Source organism: Anoplopoma fimbria, chromosome 21 (genome assembly GCF_027596085.1).
Source record: "Anoplopoma fimbria isolate UVic2021 breed Golden Eagle Sablefish chromosome 21, Afim_UVic_2022, whole genome shotgun sequence".
In the NCBI taxonomy this organism is placed as follows: Eukaryota; Metazoa; Chordata; class Actinopteri; order Perciformes; family Anoplopomatidae; genus Anoplopoma; species Anoplopoma fimbria.
The window spans coordinates 1,433,599-1,449,457 of NC_072469.1; the positions used below are offsets into that span (position 1 = coordinate 1,433,599).

General features: G+C 40.2%; 1 protein-coding gene across 1 annotated transcript in view; it reads right to left on the reverse strand.

Annotated features, from left to right (window-relative positions):
* Positions 1-386: 386 nt before the first annotated feature.
* The window catches only part of LOC129111068 (sodium channel protein type 4 subunit alpha-like), a 138,462-nt gene continuing 122,989 nt past the window's right edge, over positions 387-15,859 (reverse strand). The window contains exons 26-32 of the mRNA XM_054623362.1: positions 13,396-13,518; positions 11,288-11,563; positions 6,586-6,639; positions 6,001-6,138; positions 5,380-5,484; positions 4,257-4,527; positions 387-1,690 (exon numbers count right to left, since the gene is read on the reverse strand). Of these exons, the coding sequence (XP_054479337.1) occupies positions 387-1,690; positions 4,257-4,527; positions 5,380-5,484; positions 6,001-6,138; positions 6,586-6,639; positions 11,288-11,563; positions 13,396-13,518 (2,271 nt within the window). The remainder of the gene's footprint in view (positions 1,691-4,256; positions 4,528-5,379; positions 5,485-6,000; positions 6,139-6,585; positions 6,640-11,287; positions 11,564-13,395; positions 13,519-15,859) is intronic.

The following is a 15,859-nucleotide window of genomic DNA, read 5'->3' on the forward strand; positions in this document are numbered from 1 at the left end:
AGTTGTTCTGACACCCCTGTAGCTGAGGTCAAAGGTCAGTCAGTTGTCCGAATTCCCTCGGATCCGGTCGACACCAGAGACCCAGGAGGTCGACGGGATTTACGTTTCTGTCTTTTACTCCAACGAAAGGCAGAGTTGACTTTCTGTCTTTGTAGTTTACTCTGTTTCCCCTTTAAGAAACTCCAAAAACCAGTTCAGGAATCTCCACGGGGGGAACAGGAATTAACATTAAAGGTAGTAAATATTCCACGTTGTTTGCTCCTTCACTCGACTCCTCCTGCAGTTCCTCCTCAGCGACGGTACATTCAGTAAACAAAAGAACAAACAGGCCCAACCCAAAACAAGGACTTCCTCATTTGTTGAATGTTTGTTTTTTTTGGTTCCCGCTATGGTACAGCTTCCTGCTGTCCGTTAGCGTCGACCTTTGACGGCGATCGTTCGCTCTGTTCGCTGCCGCCGGTGTCGACAGCTTTTGTTTCCGTCTTCACGGCGAGCGGGTGAAAGATCTCCGACGTGGCTCGCGTCACGCTGTCGTAGGACGGCGGCGACGACGTGGAGGAAATCGTCTCGGAGCGTTCTATCCCCAACAAGCTCGATCCGTAGTTCTCCCTCATCATGGCGGCGATCAGCCCTTCTTTCTCCGGCGCTTCCTCGAACATTCCCTCGCCTCCTTCCTCGCCTTCCTCGCCGGCATGCCGAGGCGTGGTGATCTGGCGGTACAAGTAGGAGGCGGCCTTCAGCTGCCGTCGCACCAGGTGTCGGCGGTAGCACCTCTGGATCACCGTGGCGGAGACGTCTTCCTGTTTTCGCCTCAGGGTTGTCGTGATCGGCTCGTAGGAGATCTTGGACGGGTTGGCCATCATGAACTTCTCCTCCATCTGCTGCTTGAGCGCGTCCATCTCGCCGGACTCGCCAAGGACGCGCTTGGTGAACGCGAAGAGGATGTCCAGGCAGTGGATCTTGTCCCCGCTGACCATGGGGAGGTCCATCGTGATCAGCTTGATCTTGTTAGGCTTGCTGATGCGCAGCGGCTCCGACAAAGAGTCCGCAAAGTCGGACAGCTTGGCGTACTCGATGAACTGCGTGGCCTCGGAGTCGAACTTCTCCCAAACTTCGTAGAACATCTCAAAGTCGTCCTCGCTCAGCGGCTCGGTGCTCTCCTCCGTGGCCACGCTGAAGTTCTCCAGGATGATGGCGATGTACATGTTCACCACGATGAGGAAGGAGATGATGATGTAGGTGACGAAGAAGGTGATGCCAACCGACGGGTTCCCGCAGTTCCCCCGGACGGTGGTGCCGGTGTGGGGGATGTTGGGGTTGCACTCCTCGGGGGAGTTGTTGAGGATCGGGCTGAGCAGGCTGTCCCAGCCGGCGGAGGTGGTGATCTGGAACAAGCAGATCATGCTGTTCCCAAACGTCTCGAAGTTGAACATGTCGTCGATCCCCGCCTGCCGCTTCACGTAGGCGAAGTTGGCCATGCCGAAGATGGCGTAGATGAACATGACCAGGAAGAGGAGGAGCCCGATGTTGAAGAGAGCGGGAAGGGACATCATGAGGGCGAACAGTAACGTCCGGATGCCCTTAGCGCCTCGGATGAGACGCAGAATCCGACCGATACGGGCCAATCGGATCACTCGGAACAGTGTGGGCGACACAAAGTACTTCTCGATGATGTCAGCAAGAACGATACCTGAAAAACAGAAGAAAAATATGTAAATCATGTCTCACACATTTTTATCTTACAGATATTACAGTTTCAAAACCTCCAACAGTGAATTAGTTTATATATTGGGGAGTTTGATTCCATAGAAATAAAATGGTAGTAGAACCATTCACTGTATATAAGAAGGTGACGTAGTCATCGTGACGTCGAGCTTCTGCGATTTTGCCATATGGAAAACAGACATCACCATGTCTTTTTTTTGCAACCAGAGAACAGGAAGTGACCATATGTGGACTGTCAGGAGTGAGTAGCCCCGCCCTAAAGCATCCCCTGCTTTATGGTCTGTTTGGTAAATGGACATCATGTCAATCATCATGCTGTATTGAAGAAGACTTGCCCTAAAGCATCCCCTGCTTTATGGTCTGCATTTAACATCTAAATGGAGCATCATTTACTAAATGAACATCATGCTGTATTGAAGAAGACTTGAAACTAGACCTCATGAGACCATAAACTCATGTTTACAATGTTTACTGAGGGAATAAATCAAGAGAGAAGTAGAGTCATTTTCTCATAGACTTCTATACAATCAAACCTGTTTTTGCATCTGGAAGAGTTGCTTTTTTACTAGTCAAATGAGAACGGAGTACAGGTAAATATTGGGGAAGTACAACTCCCCACTGACGTCAGGACAGCAGAGTCGCTGCCCATCTTTAGGCACAGGCTGAAAACTCACCTCTTCAAGAAGTACTACCCTGAGCCTTCCTCGTAGCACTTATTGTATTCATATTAGTCTGTTTCACTTATTGTATTCATATTAATTTGCTTCTGCACTATACTTTTGCTTTATGCTTTAAGATGCTTGTTTAAGAAAGGAGATGCACTTATGACTTCTGGTGACTAGTAGTTCTCTTGAATACCTATGTTGAATACACTTCCTGTAAGTCGCTTTGGATAAAAGCGTCTGCTAAATGACTGTAATGTAATGTAATGTAAATGATCGTCCTACTCTTATTCTATTTCTAAGTTTGATTATTTGTTTAGTATATGTTTCTGATGTCACAATAAGATTAATACTTTTATAAGAGGTTTTGCTGCAGGACTTATATTATCTGCAGAGACACAAGTACAGGACATCCTACTTCCAGTTGTATCGGCTAAAATAGACGAGATGAAGAAGGCTATTAGTTGATCAAGATTTTCCTTTTATCAGAGGACATTCCTGTGGGTTACATCATCTAAAAGCTCTTCGTTTGGATATTCCCGTCGTGGTGTGGCAGCTCTGCTGTGATTACATCTTGAGTAATTGGTTCTGGAGGGCTGAGTCGTCTCCCCCCCCATCTAACAGCGAGTCGAACACTGTAATTCAAGCGTCTTTTCCTTGTTATCCCGGAATGATAAACTCCAAGAGGAGCCGGCCTGTCATCACCTCAGACCGGACCCAACACACACCTCCATCGTTCACCCGTCTCCGAGCGTTGAGTTATGGGTGATGGAAGGGATGAGCAGGGGGGAGTCGAGAGGGAATCACCATCACGTCGTACATCAACTCCACTTCCCCCCCTAATCCTGACACACACACACACACACACACACACACACACACACACACACACACACACACACACACACACACACACACACACACACACACACACACACACACACACAGCTGATGTAACAGGTCAATCATGTTTGATTTGTCTCCAGGGACCGCCCTCTGGCAGCTCTGATTGCTGCCGTTACCTTCACCTCCCCCAGGCAGCCTCGTCTCCGGCGTGCACACACACACACACACACACACACACACACACACTTAATTACACGCACACACACAGTCTTGTCACAACACTGATAGCTAAATTACCTGCTTAGGTTGGTGTGTGCTGGCTCTGCAGACTGTTATGTCATGCGTGTTTGAAGTGTGTGCTGCTGTGGATGAACCTTGGTGCAGGGTAAACATCAAGGCCACCCGGGTGGTCGTTTTGTTGGCAGATCATTTTCAGGCAGACATTACATCATGCCTCACACACACACACACACACACACACACACACACACACACACACACACACACACACACACACACACACACACACACACACACACACACACACACACACACACACACACACACACACATACTATATACTATAAAATATCCTCTCTGATTTTGTGAAAATATTTATATTGATTTTGGCGACATTTACACAGCTGAACAGCGAGCTGGTTTTGTGGTTAAACATACCGTCAAATTAAGTACGTAATGTTATTGACTTTTAATAAAGGTTAGCTTTATGCTAGTGTTATGCTATTCAAGATTTAATAAAAATAAAGATATTAATGGGGTCAATGGCATGGCTGTTATGTTTACTGTTTGTCAACCATACTCGATCAACTTTAAATCTTTTTTTGACACAATGTTAGCTTTTACGCTAGGAAATAAAAACATTTTTCAAGTAAGCCCTGATATACTTTTACGTTTGTAATTCAACTGGTTAAAGACCAGCTTTCAGTCAAAGAAAGTGAAACTTTTCAGATGCTAGAGAAAGATGTTCCTGGTGGAACCCCGCTGGGACGTATTTGAACTCACCGACGATGGAGAGGATGACGACCACGAAGTCGAAGATGTTCCAGCCGACGGTGAAGAAGTAGCAGCGCAGCGCCACGATCTTGACGAGGCACTCGAAGGTGAAGACGATGATGAAGGCCAGGTTGATTTTGTTCAGGATGCGCTCCATCTGAAACGACTGCTCGTCCGTCTCCACCATCATGGTGATCATGTTGAAGAGGATCAGCACCATGATGATGATGTCGAAGGCCTGCTTCCCCACCAGGTCGAAGAAGAAGCCCTGCAGAGAGTTCTGGAGAGAGATTTCTTTCTGTTATTAATCGACGTTTAGCGTATGCATGTTTGGTTTTATTAACTTTCTTTTGCAACAATACCCTGGCTATGTTTAGCTTAAAAGCACAGATATGCACAGAAAACAGTCTTATATAAGATCAGGTGTTTATTCCTCATTTTCCCTCTTTTATCGTGATAAATCCAAAACACAAATAAGACGAATATACAAAATATGCCTCATTTGCTTTCATGTGACTCTTATCAGCGTTAACATTTCTCCTCCTGTCGTCACTGACGTACAAAACTCTATGTGTATAAATATAATTGTATGAACCATAGACTTTCTTTGGTATATACAATAAAGTCACTGCGAAGTTAATGTAGAAGCTACAATGCTAGCATAGCCTAGCACTGATCGAACCAAACTTCATTCTGAAAACAAGCCTTTTAAAAGTCGTTTGCTCGTCAACTTGCGGACAGACCTAAAGAAACATGGATTCAGACTTTTTACAAATCAGCATTATTATACAGGTATTTCTGCATCCTTTTGATCTTTTTGTAATTACATCACAGCAAAATCTGTTTATTTTGGGTTCATATTGCTACCAAGACAGGACGACCTTTGTTTTCACCATCACAACAGTTCACTGTTATTTTTATCTACAAAAGATTTAAGATGAATGTTAGAAAAGCAAGATTGTTAATAACGTTTACATTTACCATTTGTCATTCTAATTATTTAATTGTACTTTTCAACTTCTCTGTAAAAGCTCTAAAGTCAGCATGTTGTTTTGAAATATGGACTTAAACAGAATAAGAAGCTCTTTTTTGGACCATGACTGGACGTATCAGTGTTTATCTGCGTGGGTACCAGAGGTCTGGGGATGGGCTTCTGGGGTTTCTTAGAACCCAGCTTCTTCATGGCATTGTAGTATTTCTTCTGCTCCTCCGTCATGAAGATGTCCTGTCCTCCTAAGTAAACAAACAACAGCAACAACTGTTATTTTACACAGCGACATGTTGCTATGAATGGATTATTGAAAGAGTATACCGGGCACAACACCAACAAAATGTCACTTAAAGAGACTAATACCAACCAGGAAGAGACTCAAAATGACCACAAAGAAATATAAAACGACAACTAAGAGACGTCTAAACATCTACAGACAAGAAATAACTACAAAAAGACCTTAAATGAGTACAAAAGACCAAAACAACTACAAAGAGACCAAAAATGTATAAACATGTTTGAATCTGTCGTTTGATCCCTTTTAGTTACAGTGGATAAAAATAAATTAAACAGAACAAAATAAAATCCTCACATTTTTTACAATTTGAAATTAAAGATCTTAGACCTTCTTATCTCTTCAATCTTTGATTTAAACTTGTTAAAAAGGAAAGCAAAAACAAAAAAAGTGTTTTAAACAAATAAATAAGCATAGCAGCATTTTACTTTGTTATGTTCTTTTGCATTCATTTATTTAATACTTATCTTTCGCTTCTGCTGGTTGAAGTTGTCGATGATGACACCGATGAAGAGGTTGAGGGTGAAGAAGGAGCCGAAGATGATGAAGATGACGAAGTACAGGTACATGTACAGATTGATCTCCTTGATTGGCTGCTCCTCCACCTGACAGGAACAAAACATTATATTTAAAAAGGAGTTCTGTTCCACTTTATAACCATCACATTTCATCTTTTTCTCACATTATCTTTATTTTACCTCTTTTCTCTCATCTTAGGCTCTTTTAATTTATTTCTTCCTGTCTTATTCAAACTCTTCTCACCTCATTAAACATCTCATCTTTATTTTTTATTCACTTCAGTTTTAATCTCACATCATCAATTGATTTATTTAATTTGATTTTAAATTATTCCTCCATCTAATTAAAAACTTTACTCACCTTTATTTACATTTTGATCTAATTTTATCTAATAAAAAATATCTAATAGTTTTATTTGACCTTTTCGTTCAAACTGGAAACTTTTATTTGAGTTCCTCTCTTTTCACTTTCTGCCTTTAAATCTCTTCTGGAGTTGAAAACAGACAGAAATCAAACTTTTCTCTTTAACTTACAGCTCGTGAATCCACCGCTGCATACATGATCTCCATCCAGCCTTTGAAGGTTGCCTTGGAAACAAAAAAACGAACAGATAATTAAATTCTGACAAGCTGTGATTAGTGATGAATATGATGAATACATTGCCGACCTGAAAAATGATCTATATACTCTACTGCAGGATCACAGGATGAAACACGGTATTTATCTCTTCAGACGCCAAAAAACGATGAATCTATAACTATAACTATAGCTCACTGATATGTGGAGGATTTAGCTTTGAGACTATTTTCTTGCTTATCCAAAGTTTTTTTAAAACATTAAGAGGACTCAAAATCGGTCTGGAATGGGTTAAAAAGTTTAAAGGGCCATGTTTGCCAGTTTCTCAAAATGTTTGCCAATAGCAACCCGGCAACGCTCACTGATGAACCCTACAATAAAGTTACTACGAGGAACTTTTCATTTCCTGTTGATTTTGGCGGCCCGGTGAACAGAAGTGGTCGTGTTTTTCGAGCACCAGAGTCCCTTTAGAAGCCCTCTCATCTTACTGAAGGAGTTTCTGGTGAACCTGCATGATTTCATCTGGTTTCTCCAGAATCCGACCCGGTGGCTCCGATGACGAGCTTTAAGAATAACTTTATAGAAACAGACGATCTTCTCTCTGATGGTCTGTTTACTGATGGAGGTCTAAAGAGGATCAGGACTACACTGAGACTGATTCAGGACCAGATAGAAGTTCCTTACAGTAACTTTAAGTAGCTAAAAAACTAAAAAAATCATCACCAAAACGACATCCTACACTTGTGTGAATAACTGTACATTTGTCATTTTAGCAGAAGATTTGAGAGTCAGAACGCTATGGAAACACCGTCGCCTTGCTTTTCTCAATGACAGCTCAACAGGTCCTTTTATGGACTTCCTTCCTCAGTGGGGGAGATAAAGGATGGATGGAGGGAGGGGGGAGAAAGAGCAGGTGGAAGGAAAGCGATGCAGATGTGAAGGAAAAGCACACTTTGGTCTGAGTGGGCGCCGTCCGTCCGTCACGCAGACCTGAAATCAGCTCGTCGCTACGGGTTACCACCTGTTATTATTATGAGCTGTCGGATGTGAGTGAGAGGAGCTGGCGCTGTAAAAGATGACGGGATCAGCCACAGAGTTTTAACGGACGTGGTGAAAGTACATCAGTGGTGGAGCTACAAACACAAGTACAATTCTGAGGTACTTGTACATCACTTGGTTATTTCCATTTGATGCTACTTAATACTTGATATCACTACATGAATAAGACTGGACTGAACCTTTGAAGGAAATTCCCAAGCTACCAGCAGCATATAAAGTCATTTATACATATATTAAATACATATAAAGTAATTAGAATAAACTCCTCAGTTAGCAGCTGCACCATTAAAGTGATGAACACATTAATGCTTCAATAATTATAATCCAGTAGTATTAGAAGTACTTTAACCAAACTACTTGAAAGTACATTTAGCTGCTGTTTACACTTTTGTACTTTTTTTGGTACTTTTATTAATTAACAGGGCAAGCAACAATGAGACGCAAGACAACTACAAACAGAAACAAAAAGACTCAAAGAGAAACAAAAGACTACAAAAGACAACAAAGAGAAACAAAAGACTACAAAGAGACACCAAAAGACTACAAAGAGACACCAAAAGACTACAAAGAGACACAAAAGACTACAAAGAGAAACAAAAAGACTACAAAGAGATACCAAAAGACTACAAAGAGAAACCAAAAGACTACAAAGAGAAACCAAAAGACTACAAAGAGAAACCAAAAGACTATAAAGAGACACCAAAAGACTACAAAAAGACTACAAAAGAAACCAAAAGACTACAAAGAGACACCAAAAGACTACAAAGAGACACAAAAACTTATTTGCATTTTGAGATGCAAGACTAGAGTTGAAAGATGATGTCTACAACCGGACAAGTAGCCAGTTTACACGTTTATTTTTTAACCAATAAAAAGCTAAATCATCATCAGACTCTTTTGCTCTCATCACGGACTGTTTATCTGCATTGAACCAATTCCTGCCCATCATGATGGTCAATACTACTCGGACTACAACAGGAACCAAATCCAAAATCTTGTCCCTTTGCCTAAAGATTCTACATTCATCTGCAGATATGATGATTCTGGGATCATTGACTCTTTTTTTTTTAACTTAAAAACGTTAGAAATGTCGTGAGATAATAATAAAGAACTGATAATTCAGAGTTCAGACGTCCACAGATCCTGATTTCAGTAAAGTCTTTCTCCCTGCATCATTTTTCTTTTTCCATTCCACCTTTTTTTTTTGCAGCGTGGAGCTATTTCCAGATGCTAATGGAAGGGTTGCCCCCGCCAACCGTTGCCACGCCGACCATCCAAACACGGAGAGAAGTGCCGAGCGACTCGTTGCCGAGGCGACCGCGCTCTCAAGTTCTTTTCTCGCCGGTCGAGGGTTGAACCGACGACTTCTTTACCTCGTTTTCTCCTCTCATCTCTTCATCCATCATCACAATCCTCCATCTTCCCCTTCTGTCCTTTTCTTTCTGTTTCCTCTCCTCTATCCTTTTTCTTTTTCTCTCTCCTTTAATCCCAACCATCTTCTCCGGGATTTATTTCTACTATAAAGCTCTAATGCTGATCTGGTGAAAAGAGTTTTTGAGTATGATGCTTGGAATCAGTTTGAAAAATCACCTCTGGATGCATTTAGAGGCATTTTTAATGAGGCACATCTGGCTGAAGATGATTTCATTGATTTATACTTTATCTAGCAGCTGATGACTTGTGAGGAAAGTAGACGAATAGTTTTTGAAATTCTATGATTTTTTTGTGTTTTGTTTTTGTGTCTGCAACTTTTCGAGAGACTCTCTCCTGATTAAATCAAATAAATAACTGACTTTTCCTCCATCCATCCCACATCTGTCCTCTTTCCTTTGAATCCCTCCCTCCTTATTATCTTGAAATCACTCCATCTCTAATGTTTCTTTCTTTCCATTTGCAGTTTGAACCTTAATTTTCTTACTTAACTTGTACATTCCCTCCCTCCCTCCCTCCCTCCATCTCTCCATTTCCCTCCCACTTGGCTGGAGTCGCTCTAAAAATAAAAGCCTCTCAGACGCTGATTGATTGGAGGCTCTCAGGACTCCAGTGGTGGGCGACAAAGAGCGAGAAGGAAACGAGAGAGAGAGAGAGGAAGGAGACGGAGGCTTGTAAGGAAAGGAAAGCAAAGTGACGGAGAGATGGAGGAGACGTTCCAGCAGCCGTATAATTGACCATGTCCATGTTGTGTTTAATGACAGATGATGGAGAGACGGAGGGATGAAAGAGATGGAGGAAAATTAAACGATGTGGAAATGGATGGATTAATGAACAGGTCTACTGGGAACAGACCAAAGTATCACTGGCCGACTGACCTTCACATACAACATGACCCTAAAAGAGACACGTACCAACCGGGAAGAGACTCTAAATGACCTAAAAAAACATAAAACGACTACAAAGAGACACAAAAAGACTACAAAGAGACCAAAACTGCTGCAAAGTGACACAAAGAGACTCATCTGACTATAAAGAGACCAAAACGACAAACAAGTAGACACAAAGAGACTACAAATAGGCTGAAAAGAGACACAAAACAACTACAAAGAGACACAAAATGTCTATAAAGAGACACAAAGAGACAACAAAACGACCAAAACGTACCAAAGGAGACAAAAATGACCACAAATAGACACAAAATTACTTCAAAAAGACACAAATCGGCTAAAAAGAGACACAAAACAACTACAATGAGACACAAAAAGACCAAAATGTCACCAAGAAGACACAAATATACTTAAGAGACAAAAAAAAACTAAAAAGAAACACAAAAAGATGCGTAACGACTACAAAGAGACACAAAACAATAACTAAATGGGGATTAACTTCTATAAAGTCTGTGTGTCTTATGTAGGAGAGATTGTGAGGCGTTTAAGGAACCTCTGTCTCATTATCCACTCATGAATAGTGAGAAAAAGCAGAAAGGAAGGATGGAAATTCAAAAACAGAAGAGAAAAAAGTGCTGCAACCTTTTTTCAATGAATCCAAGATTCTTTGATTCTATTAAATGCTTCAACAAACTCATCTTCTAACTTCTACGACGAGTTTCATGGCCATTGTGCGTAAATAAATATATTATTACGGAAAAAACGTAAATATTCTCTGACATAATCACTCAGGATATGAAACACCAAACTCCCTCTATTAAAAAAATCCAGACTCTCTCACGACAGATAGTGACTCATACAACTAATAAGAGACCAAAACGACAAAAAAGGAACCAAAACAACTACAAGTAGACACAACATGTCTAAAAAGAGACACGAAACAAATACAAAGACACAAAAAGACTACAAAGAGACATAACATGTATATAAAGAGACACAAATAGGCTAAAAAGAGATACAAAACAACTTCAAAGAGACACAATAAGACAAAAAAGGGACCAAAATCACCAAAATGACGGAAATTTACTACAAAAAGGTGACGAAAAGACAAGAAAGAGACACAAAAGGACTAAAGAGAGACACAAAACAACCACAAAAAAACCCATAAAACAACTAAAAAGAAACACAAAATGTCTATAAAGATAAAGATAAATATTCTCTGACATTAAAAACTCATACATTTACGAGAAACCATGGTTCAGAACCCCGACTCTCTCACCACTTGCAGCAGCGCCAGGTATCCGGCCCCGACGTTGTCGAAGTTGACCTTGACCTTGGTCCAGTAGTAGAGCGAGGTGTCGTTGAGCGCCTCGCACTCGGACTTGTTGTTGATGAAGGACGACTCGTAGATGTGGCCCGTGCGGTTGACGCAGCGGCCGAACTTTCCGGCGAACAGGTTGACGCCCATGATGCTGAAGATGAGCCAGAAGATGAGGCAGACGAGCAGAACGTTCATGATGGAGGGGATCGCCCCGATCAGAGCGTTCACCACCACCTGAGGAGACGAGACGCAACTTCAGTCTGCTGCTTCACACGTCCAGACAAAGTACATTCACTCTAGTACTATAGTAATAAGAGGTACTTTACAAATCAAGATATATGCACATAAAACACACGTTAAATTAAAGCTTACACAATTAGTAGATGGAGATAAAATTACTGTTTTGATAATATTTTGTAGTATTTTATGTTAAAAAGCATTTTTTACCTTCATTTTAATGTAAATTCAGTAACTTTTTAGACTAAACAGAAAATAAAATAAATCTGAGTCAGTGATACATAAATAAATAAATATTACAAAATGAATTAATACATTCATTGATTAATAAACAAAATTATGTCAAAAAGTAATAAATAAGTCAGAAATCGACCTGCCACTCCAGCCCTCCTTGTTATAACCACAATGCAGTGCTTTTACCCAGAATCCCCAGCTGACCACAGTTTGTAAATTTACACGAGAGCTAATCTTATTAAGCCAGACAAAAATCAATAATAATATTATTATTATTAATATTATTAATAATAATAATAATTATTATTATTATAAAAAATAATTCTCTTGAGGTTTTTCTTTAAATGTACATTTCAAGTTAATTCTTTAAAGTTCTACAAAATCACAACAGTAATAATATTAAGTATCATATAAAAATAAAATAAAATAAAATAAAATAAAATAAAATAATAAATATTATTTATAAGGCTTCCTATCTTTTACACATGTTTCTCAGCCAGGAGTAAAGTGTCTGCAGGACAATGACTGATACTCTGATACTCAGTAATACTGATGATGATAATGATGATGATGATGATGATAATGATGATGATGATGATGATAATGATGATGATGATGGTGAGACAGAAACAGAGATGACGCTCGATGCTTCCTTGCTGGTCAAAAACATTTATGGACATGTAAAGTTTAAATACTGATACTTTCTGAAAGAGAAAACCTCTCAGGAGGAAGAAAGTCAAAGCTGCACTGAAACACTGACAGGAAGTGAACCAATCAGAGAGGAGGAAACACTGACAGGAAGTGATGAGAACCAATCAGAGAGGAGGAAACACGGAAACAACAGATGAGCTGTTAGAGGATAAAACACTGTTTTCTTTTAATCACACCTGGGCACCAAAATATAGTTTGAATTATACAAATAATATCTCTTTAGAAACTTAATTTGTTGAGTTGAGTGAACCACCATTATAAGTTGAATTGAAATCAATAAATCATATGTATATTAACATTATTTTTATGATAAAAGATCAGTTGTTTTGACTAAATACATGTTTTACAGTTGTTTTAAGCTTAGTTAGTGTTATCAGTGATGGAATGTTACTGAAATACAGTATTTAAATTGAGGTACTTTTATTATACTTCTACGCCTCTACAACTATTGTACTTTTATCTCCATATTTATTTATTAAAGTTAATTTACAAGATTATTTTGCTCACAAAACATATCAAGAGTTTATAAATTTAGATTTTTTGTTGTAAATTAAACTACAACAGTTTATACAAGTACAGCTGAGTATTTATACAGTGTGGTATTAATACTCGTACTGTACCAAAGTACCTTTACTATGTTGTATTAGTACTATTACTGTAGCAGAGTATTGTTTCTGTGTTGTTTGGGTACTTTTACCATACCAGTATTTCTACAGTTTGGTATCAGTACTTCTACTGTAACAGAGGATGGTTTCTGTGTGGTATTAGTACTCTTATTGTATGTGTTTTTAAACTGTGGTAGTAGTACCTTTACTGCAGTACATGATCTGAATACTTCTTCATCTATGCCCAGGTGTGTTTGATGTACTAATACTGTCTCTTACCCTCATGCCTTCAAATCTGGAGAGGGCTCTGAGGGGCCGCAGGGCTCGAAGCGTCCGCAGAGACTTGATGGCTGCAAAGTCTGAATAACCCAACGTGTTGGCCACCAGACTGACCAACGACACCTGGAGGAGACGGAGAGGAGACGGAGAGGAGACGGAGACAGGACAGTTAACTTCTAGTCTACTGAAAGACGGATACGGAGAGGACTCATCGGCCAATCAGAACTGTGGATTCGAGGAAAGACAACGTTAGTTTAAACACTTGCAGGAGAGGAAGGAGAGATGAGTCGATACACTAAAGTAGTTTATCTGATGTTTGACCTGTGAAACAAAAAAACACTGGTTGAACATCGCTGAAGTATTCCTCAGATGAAGTACACTGAAAGTACTGTGGAGGAGAAAAAGGATGATTTCCGTTTCCGTTTCCTTTATGTAACATAAATGCATCCTGTGTCACATGACGTCTTTGGTAAAGAGTTAAAACAACAGACTGGAGCAGCAGGTGTCGCGGTTGGTTCGGTCGGGTGGAGCTCAGCTGGTTCTTACCCTGATACCAGCGAAGCGGGACGCGGCCCGGAGAGGACGCAGAGCCCTGAATGTCCTCAGCACCCGCATGGCGGAGATGTGGTCCATAGAGATGAACTGAGCCAGCTGACCCAACACTGAGATCTTACAACAAAACGTACAATTTAAATTAATTAAGTATTTTAGCATCCCTTTAAATTTCAAATATTACCATAAATAATGTTCTTACTTATTGATTAATTACAATAAGTTCTACATTGTCACTCTGTGTTCAATGTAAAGCTTCTGTCAATGAACCGTGACATTTCAAAATAAAATCCTATCAGAAAAAGGGAAAGTCTTTTAATGTGAAACATCAATGCAGTGTTGAGTTTCATTGACAAGCTTAACGCTGAAAAAAACAGCTGGTGTTTGAGTGCCGAGTATGGCATATTGTTGTTTTAATGAAATTAATGTTCGAGATACATTTTTTTGTGTTTCAAGATTAGCCTTGTGACCGCTTGAAAGGTTGAGACCCTCATGTTTGGAACCACAGCTTCCGATCATCTAACTTTGAGTCATGAGTCGTAACAATTAGAAAATCTGGTGGGTTTGTCTTCGTGTTTTTCTGCCCTCTAGTGGCTAAAAAAACTGGCGAGTGCAGCTTTAAGTTCTATTATTAACACTCTGCTGTTTCCTCAGATCTGCTTGGTTAGACTTCCGTGACTCAACTCGTCTCTCTCTTTTCAGTCGAATAAAAACATCACAACACTCAACGTCACTTATGAAGACGGCCAGGCGGAAAAAAAACCACCCAGAAAACCAGAGAGAGAGACTCATAGCATGCATATGTTCGGTGTGTGCACAGATATGTACACATCACTGTCTTTGTGTGTGCAGAGGTTAAAAAGCCAGCGCTGATCGTTTGGCCTGAAGCTGTTTGGCCTCTCTCTCTTTGTCTCTCTTTGTCTCTCTTTGTGTCTCGCTGCTTTTATTTATAGCGTTGCATTATGTCATTGGAGCGAGATGCAGAGCAGCAGGATAACTACTGTAACACACACTGCCTGAGAGTCAGCACGCATCTCTCTTTAAAGACTGTAAATATGTGTCAATGTGCTGGTATATTTAAGTTTTTCTTCTTTTTTCATTCAATAATATCTATTCAACACATTTGAAATAGTTTTGGCCCCAAAAGAAGAAGAAGAATGAAATGATTTAAACTTCCTTTTAGCTGATCTTTTAGCTTGTCGTGTAGTTGTTGTGACGTCACCCGTTGGTTTGCAAGTTCAGCAATTTGCATTAACCATGTCGGATTTTGGCCATTGACATCTTGGTTTTCGGCAGTTTGCATCTGTGACTGGTTTTTGACAATCGCCTTCTTGGATTTTGGCCATTGCCATCTTGGTTTTAAGCCGTTGTCATCTTGGATTCTGGCCATCTCCGTCTTGTGTTTTTGCCGTAGGCATCTTGGTTTTTGGACATTACAATGTTAGACTTTGGGCATCCCCATCTTGTTTTTTAGATGTCACCATCTTGTTTTTTGGCCGTTGCCATCTTGGATTTAAGTCATTGCCATTTTGGTTTTTGGCCATCGGCATCTTGGATTTCAGCTGTCAACATCTTGTTTTTCTTGACATTGCCATCTTGGATTTTGTCCGTCAACATTGACCTTTGATTAACTATTTTAGATATTGACCATTGCCATCTTGGATTTAAGCCATTGCCAGCTTGGTTTTTGGGCATTATAATCTTGGACTTTGGCCACCACCATCTTGGATTTTTGCCATCCCCATCTTGTTTTTTGCATAAAGACGCCGTATACAGCTCTGGTAGTTACCTGTCAATCACTGTGTAGCTGTTTCCTGTTTAATGCTAAGCTTCCAGTTTCTTTTACCAATAACTGCTGATTACTTTTCTTCTTCAACTGTTGCTCAGAGGATCTTTGTCTCTTTCAGTTATC